The following is a 17,669-nucleotide window of genomic DNA, read 5'->3' as shown; positions in this document are numbered from 1 at the left end:
AAATGTAACTAACCAATGAATTGAAGGAAGGTGGGGATGTGTGTGTGAGCCGGTGGGCTCGGGGTTGCGCTGTTAGGAGCGCGCCAGAAAGAATGTGTATGTGTTCCTTTGTTTGATCACCGTAGTTCCGCGTGCATGTGTGTGCACGTACGCGAACATACATGTGATGTGAACAAGGGCGAGCCTATATGCAGCGCGAAGTTCGAGTATTCTCTTCGCGTGTGTGGCTATGTGAAGGCCAATGTATATGTAATCGTGCGCGATTTATATGCCATGTTAGAAGAGGGAGATGGTTAGTGATGCATGCAAGACCCGATGTGTCTGAGAAGCAATCCTAACGATAACCCAGATGGTGTGGCGAAGCCAACTACCAACTAACAATGAAAATAAACAGTTACGTTCAGTGAACAAAACATATGAAACACATGAACAATGGCATGTAAACAGTCTTATGCTTAGCCAGGTTGTGAATAGCTAGGATAGCTAAATGCCCAGTTAATGTCAGTTACCAGTCCTTTGGGAAAAGTGTTGTGCTGGTCCGATGTGGATGAGGCAGAGAAGAGATGATGCCGTCCGTAAATGGAGAAAGTTGTCCTTGCTGTGATGTCTGTTTCCCTGCAGTTTAGGTCGGAGGATTTGATCGCTCAGAACGTTGCAGTCTGCCTTCTGTTCACGTCGTGTAGTTAGCTAGCAGGTCTATTGTTAGCTGCTTTCCTCTGCAATTTAGCTAGCAGGTCTATTGTTAGCTGCTTTCGCTAAACTTACTTCGTCTCACTTAGCAGTCAGTTGACTGAGAGATCTTAGGCGTGTGTCGGCCGTAAGACAAAAGTGAGTTCTCTTTGTTGCGAGAGAACAAAGAGAGTTGCTCTTCACCGTGTGCAGGCGATGCCTGAGGTGAGAGGAGGTCAAAGAGGCTTGCTCCTCGCGGACGATGCCCGAAGGGAGAGAGGTGAAGAGGTCCTTGCCAGGTGGGCGCCGACAGAGAGAGGGTCACATCTGGGAAGACGTGCCTTTTGTTTAAGCTAAAGGGGCGTGGTCAAAGTCGCATCAGGTTGCCGTTTTATGATAGGGAAAGTTTTACAGAGGTTCCGGATGAAACCATAGGCAACTTGCTGATTGAAGTCAAACACAATGGACCATTCCAGGTGTACCTACACTGTAAAAGGGAAGTCCTTTTTCAGCTTGCGATTTGCTGAAAACCATCAGAATTCCATCGTGTAGCTGTAATCTACATATTCATTTGCTAAACAGTACAGTTCTAAACATATACATCTGTGCTACTATCCACTAGCTACTGTCTATGTATTAAGGTCATCATGATTGTATAGGAAATATGGCTGAAAGAAATCACGTTAAAAAAAATATATACAACAAAATATACTCTATCAACAACTATACAAAATAGCAATATGAGTCATCTTTTTCCCTAGATGTCCGCTTTGCCAAAACTTGTCAAACACACATAACCATGTCCTTTCCCTGTCTGGGTGTTGCCATGGCTACGAATCATGATTGACTATGTGGCATTTGATTGTCCTCATTGTTCTCCATGCTCTGCTTGGTTTGATTTTACTGAATGGAGACATTTGTATTATTTACCATCTACAGAGCCTAGGACACTCACAGAGATTGGACTTTTTCATGGTGCAGAATGCACTTGATTTATATGTGGAATGATGTCATTTTGACAAATTCTAGGAAATATCCAATATATATTTAAACATGGCTGCAGTGAGGTCAGTCATGCACAAAGGAGCGAAGGGATACATGTTAATATTAACAGGTTAGAGTGATCAACCAGCATTCAATATATCAGCATTGATTATACACATCAGATGCAACAGCTTAACTTAACCTCTTGAACTTTCACTACTGTCTACCATTTGTACCCGTATCTTTTGGTGAGATCAACTTTTGACTTCAACAGTATCACCAGGTCTTTGGCATTCATGCGAGACTTGGGTTTATATTTTATCAATGGTTTCACAATGTCACAAGGAGCAGGCTGTAATGTAGGCACAGCAAGAGGATTTTTTTTTTTAAGAAGAAGCTTACGTAGCTCTTGATTGCTACTGTAAGACCAGACTTTAGAGTTGGTGAACATCTCCAGAAGAGTGATGCCAAGAGACCACATGTCTGACATGGTGCTGCAGTTCTCACACTCTACTAGGCATTCTGGGGCCATGTAGGGTGGAGTTCCTCCCAGTGGACCACAGAGAGCCCCTGATTGATGGTCTCCTCTCGTCATCGACACCGTTTCCTTCAGGTTCGCCAAGCCCCAATCAGTCAGGTAGGCCTTTTTGTTGTCTGCTGCAATCTTATATAATTGGAAAGTATCTTGTAAATTAAATGTTAACTTTTAATTACAATTAAAATCTGAAAAAGAAGACTTTCCGTTGTGTTCTGCTTCTCTGGTCGAAAACATTTAGATCTGATATGGCATAATAAAATATATAGAAAAATATATAGTCTTAAAAGATGAGTTTCAAGTACTAACCATTATATTTGCTGGCTTTATATCTTGGTGGATGATTGGTTTTCCATGTATGTACTCAACAGCCATGGCAATATCTAAAGCCACAAACAGCTTATCCTCGTCCTGCAACTTAAAGTATTATAGAGCAATATTTTTAGGAATTCTTTACTATGTTGTAATATTATTTACAGTGGTGCAAGAAAGTATGTGAACCCGTGAGAAATTTCTGAAAATCTGCATAAATATCACCTAAACTGTGACCAGCTCTATACCTAAGTCATCAAAACTGATAAAGAGAAGCTAACGGGATATTCATAAACAAAAAAGCATATACATAGTGTGAAAAAGTCTGTGAACCCTCCCTCCAATATCTGGTGTGAACCTCTCGCACAAAAGTGACTATAATGAAACATTTCCATGAGCCATTCAACAGTCCCACACAACAGTTGAAAGTCATTGTCCTTCTGAAAGACTCATCCTGTTGAGCTTTACATCACATATAGATGCCCTAACGGTCTTTCTGGAGAATTTCCTGGCACAATGTGCAAATTATAGTTCTTTCAGTGGTGACATGCCGTCAACTCAATTCTCAATTAATTAGTCCACTACCAGTAGAAAGTGTTCACATCAGTTATGGGAGGAAAGGGTTCACATACTTGGTCAATTCATGTGGGATCAGTTAGTCCTAAAGAATTAATAAAGTAGTATTTTTCACATCTATTCTGACTAAATATTCTAATTGCTTCTCTTTGTGAGTTTTTATTTCTTAGATTTAGATCTGATTACACTTCAGGTCATACTTATGCAGATTTTCAAGAATCCCTATGGAGTTCTCTAACTTTCTAACACCACTCTACATATTTCACCAAACACCCAATATGATGATGCACTACCTTGATGGGAGTGTCTTTGTAAAGAACCTCCTGCAAGTTGGCTCCATGGATATACTGATTAGCAATGAGGACGTGTGTCTCACTTCTGGCTACAGCAATCATCCGTACGATGTTGGGGTGAGACAAACGCCTGAAGAAAGAATTGAAACTAAGACTATTTTTATGCAATAATACTTTAGATACAAGAACTGATGGCTAATGACCATTCATGCAGCATATCTTCACTGTATGTATTAGAATATTTTGCTGTTAGATGTCTTAAATAGTCTCCAGAATGACTGTTAGATAAAATGCATGACAACCATAGCTTCAGGTTAATATTGTATAAACTGTATTAGATTACTGATTACTACCACAGTGGCATGAATTTTAATTGCATACGGGACAAGTCCCACTTCAATGTAAAACACAAAGGCGTACGTATACACATATAAAGTCTAACCAAGGTACAATAAATTCATTTGTAGTCACTGGATTGTCTCCAATTTCTATCATCTTGACAGCAGCAGGAGTTCCCTGGCATGATCCTCTGTAAACTGTTCCATAGGAGCCACGTCCGATGCGATCATCATAATTTACAGTTATTGTCGACTCATCCACAAATGGAACCTTTCTTTCAAAGACTAAAATAAGTGGGTACATGACAACATACAAAGTATTATACATCATACGTATGGACTGTACCACTTACAACTGCATATGCATTACATATTTTATGTGTTCATGAGTAATGTATCATTCTATGAGGGCTTGATTTGAGCAACTGAGTTTTACTGATTCGTATTTGATAATGGAAACATTTTTAAGTATACTTCAACAAGAAGTTAACTTGGGAAAAAATTAAACTTTACACTAACCTTTCCGCTCAGCACATGGTGCTTTTGTATGTGCTGGTCTCAAGGGAGGTTTCTGTTGTCCAAAGCTTTGAGTCGAAGCAGCAGCGCTCAGCTGCTTAAAGGACTTTATGAGCTCAGATTCAAGTCCTGATTTAGCAGAGTCATATCCAGTATCTCCCCTTGAGTTGTCATCAGGTAGGCCTTCTGTAACTGTACAGACAGGGGAAATATGGAATTAATAACAGTCAGGCACAGTCAATCAATATTAAAGCACTATGATGAATTTCCATATAATATCTTACATTTACATTTACATTTAGTCATTTAGCAGACGCTTTTGTCCAAAGCGACGTACAAGGGAGAGAACAGTCAAGCTAAGAGCAATAAAAAAGCATGGTGTAACAATAAATACTACTTTACATGAGAATTAGAAAAACAACAACCTAGAAAAGAGGAAAAAGAAGTGCAGGAATGTAACTGCTGAAGTGCAAGTTAAGCGCTAGTCAGGTGCCAGTTAGGAGGGGAGGTGCTCTCTGAAGAGTTGGGTCTTCAAAAGCTTCTTGAAGGTAGAGAGGGACGCCCCTGCTCTGGTAGTACTAGGCAGTTCGTTCCACCAACGTGGAACTATAAATGAAAATAGTCTGGATTGCCGTGCTTGCACGGACGGCAGTGCCAAACGACGCTCACTAGACGAGCGCAGCGTCCTGGGTGTAACATTTGCCCTTACAAGAGCATTTAGGTAGGTGGGAGCAGAACCAGTAAGCACTCTGTAGGCAAGCATAAGTGACTTGAACTTAATGCGAGCAGCTACTGGCAGCCAGTGGAGCTCGATGAGTAGCGGGGTGACGTGTGCCCTTTTCGGTTGGTTGAACACCAGACGCGCCGCCGCGTTCTGGATCATCTGTAGTGGTTTCACCACGCAAGCCGGCAGGCCCGTTAGGAGGGCGTTGCAGTAGTCAAGGCGGGAGCTCACCAAGGTTTGCACCAGCAGCTGGGTGGCATACTGGGTTAGGTACGGCCTGATTTTGCGGATGTTGTATAGCGCAAAGCGGCACGACCTGGAGACAGAGGCGATGTGGGCCGTGAAGGTCAGTTGGTCATCAATAATGACCCCGAGGTTTCTTGCTGTTTTGGATGGAGCAAGAGATAAAGAGTCAGTATTGATCTTGATGTTGTGGTGGATGACCTGTTTGGCTGGGAAGACCATCAGTTCCGTTTTGGCCAGGTTCAGCTGAAGGTGGTGATTTTTCATCCATGTGGATATATCAGCGAGACAGTCCGAAATCCGCGTCGAGACCGTGGTGTCCTCAGGAGGGAGAGACAGAAACAGTTGAGTATCATCGGCATAACAGTGGTAGGAAAAACCATGCGAGCGGATGATAGGGCCCAACGAGGTGGTGTAAATGGCAAAGAGAAGTGGTCCCATCACCGAGCCTTGGGGCACCCCAGTGGTGAGGCGGTGAGGTACAGACAGCTGACCTTGCCATGACACGTTGAACGAGCGCCCAGTGAGGTAGGATTCAAACCAGGAGTGCGCATTGCCAGAAATGCCCATACTTGACAGTATGGACAGAAGGATGCGGTGGTTGACTGTATCAAACGCAGCTGATAAGTCAAGCAGGACGAGAGCCGAGGATTGAGCTGCTGCTCTAGCTGTTTTTAAGGCCTCCATTACAGACAACAGGGCTGTTTCGGTGGAGTGACCGCTTTTGAAGCCAGACTGGTTCGGATCGAGGAGATTGTTCTTTGACAGGAACTCGGTGACCTGTTTGGAAGCTGCCCTCTCAATGGTTTTAGATAGGAGCGTGAGAAGTGAGACCGGTCGATAGTTTTCCACCTGAGTGGGATCGAGAGACGGCTTCTTGAGCAGCGGCGTTACCCGAGCCACTTTGAAAAGAGAAGGAAATGTTCCAGAATTAAATGAAGCATTAATCACCTGTGTTATTGCCGGTAAGACGGCAGGTGATATGGCTTGAAGGATGTTGGATGGGATGGGGTCCAGCGGGCATGTAGTTGGACGGCTACCTGTTAGGATTTTGGAGACCTCACTCTCGCTGAGAGGGATGAAAGAAGGAAAAGATGAGCTATTGACGGTTGCGCCCTTAGGGGAGGGGGACAGTTGGTCGAACTGTTGCCCGATGGCTGCCACTTTCTCTGTGAAAAAGGAAGCAAAGTTATCAGCAGTGAGGTTAGTAGCTGGGGGGGGAGGAGGAGGGTAGAGCAGAGTTTTGAAGGTGGAGAATAGTTTCCGAGCGTCAGTTGCACCGTTGATTTTGTCATTGAAAAAAGTCTTCTTAGCAGCAGTGATGCTGGATGAGAAGGAGGCCAGCAGTGTCTGGTAGCTTGCAAGATCGTCCAGCGCGGCAGATTTGTGCCACTTTCTCTCAGCCGCTCTGAGATTGGAGCGCTGCGTTCGGAGGGTATCACTCAGCCACGAATGAGACTGGGTAGATCGAGCAGGTCTGGTGGAAAGTGGACACAAGCTGTCCAAGCATGAGCTCAGAGTGGAGCAGAGAGCTTCGGTGGCATCATTGACACCTAGTGAGGAGAAAGTGGATAAAGGTGGAAGAGCAGAAGAAACCAGAGAGGAAAAGTGGGTGGGAGAGAGGTTGCGGAGGTTGCGCCGGAACGAGACCATCGGAGGGGGGACAGAGGGTTGCTCAATGAGCCGAACATCGAAGCGAATGAAGAAGTGGTCCGAGCAATGCAGAGGGGTTACCGTTAGGTTGTCCGTGGTGCAGTTCCGAGCAAGGATGAGGTCAAGCTCTTTTCCTGCTTTGTGAGTTGGAGGAGTGGGGACCTGTTGTAGGTCGAACGAGTGAACCAGGGTTCGAAAGTCAGCTGAGTTGGGATTGTCTAGGTGGATGTTCATGTCGCCAAGGATGAGTGTTGGACACTCCTGCTCAGGGATGGATGACAGCAGGGTGTCCAGCTCATGGATGAAATCACCCTGCTGTCCTGGTGGACGGTAGATAACAATCACATAAGTTTTAACAGGAGCAGTTACCATAATTGCATGATATTCAAAGGAGGCATACCTGTTTGAAGGCAGCAGTGGAGTGAATTTCCAGTTGTCTGAAATCAGCAGCCCCGTCCCACCTCCACGACCAGATGGCCGGGGAGTATGGGAGAAGGCATAGTTGGTGGAGAGTGCTGCCGGGGTAGCATTGTCTTCAGGTGTGATCCATGTCTCCGTGAGAGCTAAGAGCCCTAGGGAGAGGTGGTTGGCATAACCTGAGATGAAATCAGCTTTCTTGACTGCAGACTGACAGTTCCACAGGCCAACAGAGAAAGAGGTTACAGTAGATGAGGTTTGTTGAAGTGAGCGGAGGTTACCCAGGTTGCGCTGCCGTCTGCTGCGCTGTGATCTTTTTTGACAACCAGTGACAACAGAGATGCTACTGTGACACATGGCTATGGCAGAGTCAAAATGAAAAAGTTTACCTTGTTTGTGAACCTTGTTTCGGTGGACTTGTACAGGTAGACTTGTACGTCTTTACCCAAAAAGGTCTTGTACAGGTAGACTTGTACGTCTTTACCCAAAAACGTCTTGTACAGGTAGACTTGTACGTCTTTACCCAAAAAGGTCTTGTACAGGTAGACTTGTACGTCTTTACCCAAAAAGGTCTTGTACAGGTAGACTTGTACGTCTTTACCCAAAAAGGTCTTGTACAGGTAGACTTGTACGTCTTTACCCAAAAAGGTCTTCACACGAAAAGGGCTGAGCACGAGGGCTGACACTTCCGCTGACGCTTCAGCAGCAGCCCTATGGAAGTAGCATGCTCACTGATTGCACCTGGCTGAAGGCCCTCCCAGATCTTGATTACACAAAAGTGGCTGATTGTTGGAGGTGTGGCTTGACAAACCTTGGCTTGAGTGAAACTAACTTGGCAAACAGGGTAATTGCCAAGATAGTGCAAATTCAGAGTAATCCAAGTAATCTAGGTACAATTTAACTAGCAAAGCAGTACATAACTACACACACACAGTCCTTAAAGCCCTCTAGCTTTCTCATATCTGTATTTCATCAATTGATGAGGTTAAACTTAAATATACATCTATGAAAATCACAAGTGGGGAATTTTCATAACGTGAAAAAAAATATATACTGACATTTAGGAGGGTGTTCAATACTCCGCCCACCACTGTTTCCTGCCACCATCTCTTCTATCTTCTCCAGCAGCTCTGTCACCTGGCCACCATCGCCCTTCTTATTCGCTACAACATGATACCTGTTCCCACATTTCTCTACAACCCACTGCAGAGCTTTTCCTTCTCTCTCGATGTACTGCTCAATGGTTGTGTTTCTCAACCAGTCCCCAAAGGTGAACAGCACTATAGTGTGACTCCAGACTCTCTCACCCAGAAGCTCAAGGTGTTCCTGCGCTGCTCTTCTTTCTGTCTCTGTGAATGACTGAATCGCATTGATGACCAGCAGTACAGCATGGGGTCCTGGAGGACACAGAGACACACTGTGGACAATCTCTTGTTTATCATGTTCAAGAGTGTTCACTACAGGAAATGTTTTAAACCATCCGGGTGCCTCCACTACAGTGATGTGTCTCCCTGCTGTTTCTCCCTCTCTCTTGACACACTCAGCTGTTTGTCCTGAGGTATCAAACTCCTCTCTTCCCAGGATGGTGTTTCCTGATGAACTCTTGCCCTCCTCTTTGCTTCCCAGCAGTACAATCCTCATGTCTGAGATTTGTGGAGCACCACCTGGAAACAGACATCATGACACTGCTAAAGACACTGAACATCATGCAACATCATATTAATGCACCAGCCTATGGTTTTACTGTAACAGAATAATCATCCACATTGTCAAATGAACTATGATCTTATGTGTTTTCATGCATGTAGATGTGTTTTAGGGTTGATTGCTTTGTGTTTCATGACAATGAGGGAGATCTGGTAACAGCTGATTCATGGGTATAGAAAAAAGTAAAAAACATATTGTGTATAATTATGTGTGTGTGGGTGTGGGTGTGTGTGTGTGTGTGGGGGGGGGGTGGTGTGTGTGCTTGTATGAATGTATATTTGATGAAAGAGGGAGAGACAGACAGATAGATAGATAGAAGGAGAGAGAGCGAGAATGACAGAGGGAGATACTGAGAGAGAGTGATTGAATGAATGAATGAAGTAAATAAGAACTGTGGTATGAAAATGTGTAGGTCCGACAGCTGAACATTCTTCTCACCTGATGATCTGAGAGTCTCTCTGTGCTTCTGCGCCTTCATCTTCCACTCCTCTGCTCTTCTCTCTTCTTCCTTCTTCCTCATCTTCAGTTCTTTCATAATCTTTGCAAAGTCAAAGTGATGGCCTCTGTTTCCTGCCACCATCTCTTCTATCTTCTCCAGCAGCTCTGTCACCTGGCCACCATTGCTCTTCTTATTTGATACTACATGATACCTGTTCCCACATTTCTCTACAACCCACTGTAGAGCTTTTCCTTGTCTCTCGATGTGCTGCTCAATGGTTGTGTTTCCCAGACAGTCCCGACAGGTGAACAGCACTATAGTGTGACTCCAGACTCTCTCACCCAGAAGCTCCAGGTGTTCCTGCACTACTCTTCTGTGTGTCTCTGTGAATGACCAAATCCCCTTAATGACCAGCAGTACAGCATGGGGTCCTGGAGGACACAGAGACACACTGAGGACAATCTCTTGTTTAACATGTTCAGGAGTGTTCTCTACAGAATGATTGTAAAACCATCCGGGTGCCTCCACTACAGTGATGTGTCTCCCTGCTGTTTCTCCCTCTCTCTTCACACACTCATCTTTTATTTTTGAGGTATCAAACTTCTCTCTTCCCAGGATGGTGTTTCCTGATGAACTCTTTCCATGTGTTCTGCTGCCCAGCAGTACAATCCTCATGTCTGAGATATGTGGAGCACCACCTGGAAACAGACATCATGACACTGCTAAAGACACTGAACTTCATGCAACATCATATTAATGCACCTGCCTATGGTTTTACTGTAACAGAATAATAATCCACATTGTCAAATGAACTCTGATCTTGTGTGTTTTCATGCATGTAGATGTGTTTTAGGGTTGATTGCTTTGTGTTTCGTGACAATGAGGGAGATCTGGTAACAGTTGCCTCATGTGTACAAAAGAATATTACAAACATGAATGTGTATGATAATGTGTGTGTGTATGTGTGATAAAAAAGGAGAGACAGATACATATATATATACAGCATACAGTATATATATATTGTGAATGCCCAGCATTCGGAAGGACACGACAAGGGAATTTCAGCAATGCAGGTCCTTTATTAAGGCTTAAACTTACAAACTTAGGCACTCAAACATAACTGAAAACAGGTAAACCCCCTGGCTTTCACCCAGTGTTACTGGCACCTTTCCCCTCTTGCAGTCTTGCTTCTCTCTCTGACTCTAAAAGTCTTTGTCTCCCTCGTTGCTGCTCAGGTGCCAAACTAGTCTAACAATTTGCACCTGAGCTTGCAATCAATGGATGGCCCGGCCTCCCAAGTCCACAAAACACCTCCCCAGGGTCCTAGAGCCTGCCCAGTATAGGCCTGCTAAGATAATTCACTAACTTTATACCTAGTGGAACCCCAAGAGCAGCTTGGGGTACCACAATATATATATAGAGAGAGAGAAAGACAGAGGAAGAGAGTAGGATAGAGAGAGAATGAATAGAGAAAACAGTTGTGATGTGTAAATGCATGTGTATTGTCGATAGCTGACAGGTTTGATCACCTGATGATGATCTGAGAGTCTCTCTGTGCTTCTGCACCTTCTTCATCTTCTGCACCTTCTTCATCTTCCTCTCTTCTGCTCTGCCCTCTTCTTGTCCCCAGCTCACCCAAAATCTTACAGTCAAAGTCAAAGTGATGGGAATAAAGTTACCAGGAATAAAGCAGAATAATACTAATGGTAATATTAAATATTATTATAATATTCTAATGATATAAATATTATCTTAAAAGTATAATATTAGCAAAATACTTATGTCCATAACAAATCAATCAGCCTTTGCTTTCGTGGACAGGATGCTTTCTGAAACCTTTTGAGTCACAGAATCACCAAAGCCCTTTTGTGTATATCATACTTTCCTTAATGTAGTAATATAGAAATGTACAAAATGATCATTCTATGGCACAGAATGATGATAGTAGTGCATTCTGTATTTCATGCCACAGAATTATAAATGTTGGCCTAGGAAGTCTATTGTAAAGGCAGAATGACTTTTGTCTACAAAATGAGTTCTGAAATGAGTTTTGAAAGGGAAAGGCCAGTGGCCATGAAATGATGGACTGATGCTCCCACACAATAGGAGAAGCACAGCAGTGCAGTGGCAAAGGGAGTTCATCACTATAACCTATAATTACATATACACATACACAACGCAATTTAGCTCTGTCCATTAACTTTCTCTTTATTCCCCTCCTACTCACATTTCCACTGTGGGATGCTGCTGCAGTCTTTGCAACTAATCCCACCCTGTAAAGCGCCTAGAGACAATTTCCATTTAATTGAATTGAATTGAATTGAATTGAATTTAACACTCGGGGGACTGAGGCCTTTTAGACTTTTTTAGGTAGTCTGACATGCCTTGATGTTTTTGTATATTTCCTCTAACTAATTACATTGATGCACAAGTGGGATGTAGAATATTAAAGGCTTCTGGGGGTGTTCTTTTTATGACTTGCAGCATTTTTAAACCATATTGACATCAAGAACAAAAAACTAAATATCCCTCCAGAGGGATACGAATGCATAGCCACGGTCATTGTAGTACAGAATGCATTCAGTCTACAAATAGTTTGTGACATTTTGGGGGTCTTTTATTTTATTTTATTGTTCTCACTCAGTCTTGACCTCTTATTTCTGGTAAGGCTCAATTTCCCTGTGCTAAAATAGCCTGCTATAGCTGTGTGGTACCACAGCAGCGCTTGTCATCACAGTGCACATCGACATTTTAGTTGATATGATTTGCTGATATGACACAAATTCAACAACACAGGTTTAAATCAATATGCCATGATACTCATGACAGACTTTGCACCCCCTATAAAATACGCATCAGTACAATGAATGTGTTTAGGCAGGCAACCCAATGAATTAATAAAACAAGCACATTTGAAAGGGCAGGGAACACGACGACATGACAAGGCACAAATAGGGCAACATCAAAGGGAACAGTCCAGCACAATTGCTATTTTGAACTCATTTATAACCACTAGCACACTAGAGTTGCACAAAGTCTTTGTGGAACAGGTAAAACAGCATATTAAGGGGGGGGGGGGGGGGGGGGGGGTCGTTAATTGGCTAAAACTCCACCAGAAGGATGTGGGCCCGAGCAGAACTGTGCATCCACCAGCACTGTTAGAGGACCATGAGATGTACTGTACACCCCACCACTAACTGCACACCGGACTGCTGCTACATAGAGGACTGTCCTGGGCAACCAAAACTAGGCAGAGTGTTCACGCATCTAAACACTGCATACCCAATTCTTATACTTATACTATACTATACTCTTTAAATTCCCGTGCCTCTCTCTTCCCGTACTTCTCTCTTGCTAAGATTGAGGCACCCTTTAAATTGGCTGCCCATGGGGCTAAATTGGTCCAATTATTCCCAATTGGATCTATCCACTGGCATGGGGGAGCCCGGACCTTACCATCATAGTGGGGGACACCTTGTCTCTGGCAGGGCAACATATGTGAAACGCCCTTTTTTGTGCCATGGTGAGAAGTGGGGGTTTCACCTTGTGGTGGTAGTCTGCAGGAAGACAGATATTAACAACAGTCCTGTGTACCAAGGGTTTTCAACTGATTTTGTCCCAGGGACCACGATTCTGACCAGAAAGTAATCCGCGGCCCACTGATGTGCCAGTGATTCCCAAAACATTTTACAGTCCCGTACCCTTCTTTTTCATGTTTGTAACCACATATTCTGCCTATAATACTTGCCAGGGTAATTTCTTCACTGAATATGAGTCTACATCAGTATTTTGGGCAATGCGACTTGGCTATTCAGACAAAAATACGTCGACGGGCCCAGGTATATTTATAGAAATAAAAAAAGTCAATGGTGAACTGATCAACATAGGCTCATGTCGCGGATCCCCTGCAATGCCACGGACCCCTGGTTGAAAACCCCTGCTGTATACCAGTAGAAAACCGACTATAGCCCTGACGTCTGCTTGTGAGAGCCTCTGATTGTATTTACTGTGTTCTGCCTCCGCTCACCTCAAAAACTCTTTTTCACACATTTGAATCTTTCTGTCCATATTCCAAATATACCAAATTTCCCTATTTGTGTTTCTCTATGTGATGACGAATGACATCACTCCTCATCAAAGTTATTCTTTTCAGAAATGTGATTATGGCTTTCGTTTCATTTTCAACAAATGGAAAACCTTTTCAGTGTTTACTGAAGTAATATCTAAAATATCTGTTTCATATGCATTTTTTTTCAGTCATTTTGAAACATTTTGCTTGTAGGCCCTATTGAAATTTAATTTAATTTAATCTACATTTCTTTTCCTCGTGTTTTAAAAACACAAACAAAAATATTATTGTGTTTTTTTTAGGGCTGTCAGCGTTAACGTGTTAATCTATGTGATTAATGCCGCCGTGATTAACGCGCTAAAATATTTTAACGCAATTAACACAACTTAAAAAAAATATATATATTATTATTTTTTGTTTTGTTTTTAAATGCCTTTATTTGGATAGGACATGAAGTTATGACAGGAAGCGAGGCGGAGAAGAAGTGGGGAGAGGATTGGGAAATTACATCAGGCCAGACGTGAACCTGTGTCCCCTCAGGCAATGTAGCCCGTAAGTAGGGGGCTTGGCCTACCATTTTATGGGAGCGATGAGGGACAGGTGGGCCTTGAATAGCCCCCCTTGTTCAAAGTGGGGAATGACAGAAAAAGTTTGAGAACCACTGCGGAGTTGAAGATGGAGAGAGCTGAGGGATTGTTGGGCGGAAAGTCTCTGTTTAAGAGTCAAAATGACGGAACAATCGACAAAACTAAAGTTGTATGTAGCATTTGTCAAGCTGAATTTAGCTATCACCTTAATGCAAAGCACCCGACAGAAAGCAGTCCCAGGTTAGATGATCGCCAACCCACACTCCATGACTTCTCTAGGAAAATAACTAGACCAGTCCGTGAAAAGGTTACCATTTGGGTTGCTGGTGACTGTCGGCCCATCAACATAGTTGAGGACAGTGGGCTGATTGAGGTGATTCGAATTGCTTCAGGGGAAATTCTTACGATTTACCATTGAGGGGCTAGCCTGGATGCCAGACGAACTTAGCCACGCCCACAACGATTTTGGTCGGGAAGTTCGGTCTGGTGTCGCTCCGTTGGGGAGAAACTATCTCCTCACAAAAATCTGTGAGGAGATAGATAGACCAATCAAATTGTCAGGGCGGGCTTTATACGATGATGGACAGATGATCAACCCTAACGTAATCAACCACGTCACCAAAGAGCTTTTGGGGTGAATTCGTTTTCAACAAACATGGCTGCCGTTGGAGAGCTGAAATGTGGAAATTCGAGTCTGTTTTAGAAAGACATTGACAGCACATTCATTTTGAAAGAGGAACAGATAAACGTGATCAAGGCATTTGTCGATCGAAAATATGTTTTTGCCGTCCTTCCTACGGGATCCGGTAAAAGTTGTATCAGCTGGCCCCATGGTCTACGTTATGGTCATACTACGTTGCTCTGATTGGTTCTAGATATATCCAATTGAGCGAAGAGGGATTTTTTTCCCTGGTTCGGTTGAAACACGCCCCATAATTACAGCCCAACGGAGCGGTATCAGACTCATATTCTGACTAGAATTATGAGTATGACATCGTCCGGCTATCGAGGGGCACCATTGTGTTAAAAAAAATACAGTTAAACAACAGTTTCTAATATACTCCCTGTCTGAAGTGATTACTTGTTTATTGATAAGATTTAGTCTTAAGAAGAAAAACAAACTTTTAATCACGATTAATCGCGATTAATGAATTTAAAAATGTGCGATTAATTAGTTAATGTTTTTTAATCGATTGACAGCCCTAGTTTTTTTTTCTTTTACCTTCATCTGAGTTAAGGCAAGAAGAAACTGGGATTCACATACAGAAGAGCTCTAGTCTAGAGGAAGAAAACAATATAGTAAGTAAATGTGAACAGTGAAAACAAATAACACAGCACAAATTACAGAACTTAAACATGATGGTAAAATATATGAAAATCGGTGAAACAAACGGAACTGAATCACGGTAGGCTGCCGAGTGCTGGTGTTCGCGTTTTACAGCTTATCGTGTTAACTGGTGATTTTTCACGTTTTCTATTTTCTTTAGGTTACCCTTCTCCAAATGCTGACGGCCGAAGATTCAACCAATTTTACGAGCATCATCTCGAGTGAAATTAAATCAGTATCGATATAAAAGACTTCATGTCAAATAAGCAAACAAAACCATTGGATGTAGTTTGAATATCCATATTTGAGTGGTCTGCGGACTGAAATGTGAACAATGAAATATGAACTATGAACACAATCCTCAATCATATCGAGTATCTACGCGATGAAGCACAGAATCTTCTTCGATCAAATAGCCTAGTGTTCTTTCTTATAGGTATACAGACGTTTGTCAGCTGTAGTAGGCCTACCATTCAGGTATGCTTGTTAACTGGTGACAGTCACAAGTCTGGCAGAACGTCGGCTATTGCAGGCAGAGTCATAATATATCGATGTTGCACTTTGTCCTCTTTTGTTACTTATAAATGTGCACGCTACAATTCAAGTTGTCTTGTTAGCGAGCAATATGCAAATGCTGTATTGCATCTATATGATTGAATGTTGAAGCCTACGCTAACAGTTGCTAACCACTTTAATTAAAAAACATTAACATATAAAAACTCGTTGCAGAATTTCCTTAACAGTCACATAAAAAAAAGCTTTAAATAACCAAAGATGGAATAGGCCTACTTGTTGGAGATTCACAATAGGCTTACATCCCAAACTAACCTGAGGATTCATATTAGGAGGAAACAATGCAATCAATAGCCTATACGTGCCCAACAGAAATCAAATAGAAAACATTTGACCTCCAAAAACGTTTAATAACTTACCGAGTGTCGCGATTTTAGTTATGACGACCTGCCTTCTGAAGGTGTTTTGTACTGATACATTTGCACGCTACAATTTCAGTTCCTACCCACTTTCATTAAAAATATTAACACATACAAATAGTTGTCACTGAATTTCCCTAACAGTCACATACCTTTTTAAAAAAAGCTTTGAAAGACCAAAGAAGGAATAGGCCTACTTGTTGGAGATTCACGATAGACATACATCCGAAACTGACCTGAGGATTTAAACTAACCTTTGGACGTTTATAAACTTTTCATAATTTACCATGGAGTGTTGACATTCTAGTTATGACGACCTGCCTTCTGAAGCTGCTGGGTAAGTGAAAGTAAATCTCGAAACTTCTCGGTAGCCTATGTCTTTGTTTTAAAGCAACATTATGTAGCAGTTAAAAGTAACATTAAAATAACAGCTTCAAAATATTTTTGCATTTTCATAAGGGGGCTTTAACCATGCACCTGAAATGAACCAGGATGAAAAAGCACTTTTTCCTATTTTTAACATGAAAAGAATCAATTTGATCTCAAACACAGTAGGAGTGTTCATTTGGTAGTAATTGATTGTTATAACAGCATATGCCATCTGCCATGACAAGATTATGACATAGATATGTTATCCTTATAAAGCAGGGTTCAAGTAGAGTGTTACCAAAACACAAACAAGCATTGCAAAATGCATAGATGATGTGTTTGCAATATCATCTATTTTAGCACAGATTAGTGTTGCTTTAAAAATCTTTTCCAATGAGGTTTTATGATGGAGGAGAAAACGCTTAGAGCATGGACCGTCACTGCAGAACGGGTCAGTTTGCATTTAAGACGTATTGATTTTGGAGATCATTTTTTCTATTCCAGACAAAAGTAAAGATTTCGGAATTCTTCCATCAGTAGATTTGGGCAGTGCAGCAAACATTTATGATATCTGAACAGCACAAGAGATTTGTGAAGACAATTTTTGCCAGTGTGTGAGCAGTTAATGCAGACCCTGTTCTGCTTACTACCATGACAGAGGAACGATAACATGACAGAACAAGTCCAACTCCGAAGCTAGATAGCTGGGCACTCTTTTTCTGCCTGCACAATTGAAAGGATTTACAAATTTCTACAAATGACTAACTCTAAGAAAAGTGACTAAGGATGCCTGCACATACAGTGGCATCAGTGGTATAAGACCACCACCATCTGGTTGTTTTTTAAAAGTGCATCATTACCATGGAGGGAAGATTCAGAGAGGAAATATGTACCTGTCTTATGGCAGAGGCTGGAGTTCCATGTGGCAGTTCTGACACATTGTTATAGAGGGAATATGTATATATTTCACTTTTTCATT

The 17,669-nt window shown here is 42.4% G+C and overlaps 1 protein-coding gene across 4 annotated transcripts; it reads right to left on the bottom strand.

Annotated features, from left to right (window-relative positions):
• Window positions 1-921: 921 nt before the first annotated feature.
• On the bottom strand, window positions 922-16,654 carry LOC105905994. Of its 4 annotated transcripts, XM_031570772.2 has the most exons (10): window positions 16,474-16,654; window positions 15,285-15,340; window positions 10,936-11,048; window positions 9,406-10,104; window positions 8,319-8,924; window positions 4,227-4,415; window positions 3,812-3,992; window positions 3,370-3,499; window positions 2,498-2,605; window positions 925-2,317 (listed from the first exon to the last, which is right to left on the bottom strand). In XM_031570772.2, exons 3-10 carry the CDS (start codon window positions 10,997-10,999, stop codon window positions 1,877-1,879), a joined length of 2,418 nt encoding a protein of 805 aa, XP_031426632.1. In that variant the 5' UTR covers window positions 11,000-11,048; window positions 15,285-15,340; window positions 16,474-16,654; the 3' UTR covers window positions 925-1,876. The 4 variants fall into 4 exon arrangements, with proteins under 4 accessions (XP_031426633.1, XP_031426632.1, XP_031426630.1 ...); XM_031570773.1 differs by having other exon boundaries at window positions 922-2,317; window positions 2,498-2,599; window positions 15,285-16,654; XM_031570770.2 differs by having other exon boundaries at window positions 15,285-16,654.
• Window positions 16,655-17,669: the final 1,015 nt, after the last annotated feature.

This window comes from Clupea harengus, chromosome 7 (assembly GCF_900700415.2).
Source record: "Clupea harengus chromosome 7, Ch_v2.0.2, whole genome shotgun sequence".
Taxonomy (NCBI): Eukaryota; Metazoa; Chordata; class Actinopteri; order Clupeiformes; family Clupeidae; genus Clupea; species Clupea harengus.
The sequence above is the reverse complement of the archived record's forward strand: the minus strand, read 5'-3'. Positions and strand labels throughout refer to the sequence as shown.

Excerpts from the sequence above, each read along its gene's own strand:
- LOC105905994 (XM_031570770.2), bottom strand. The coding sequence starts at position 10,999 with ATGAAGAAGGTGCAGAAGATGAAGAAGGTGCAGAAGCACAGAGAGACT. Across the intron at positions 4,416-8,318 it reads TATTGAACACCCTCCTAAAT|TTACAGAAGGCCTACCTGAT; the intron begins GTCAGTATATAT and ends CTGTCTGTACAG. Across the intron at positions 2,318-2,497 it reads TAAAGCCAGCAAATATAATG|ATTGCAGCAGACAACAAAAA; the intron begins GTTAGTACTTGA and ends CAATTATATAAG.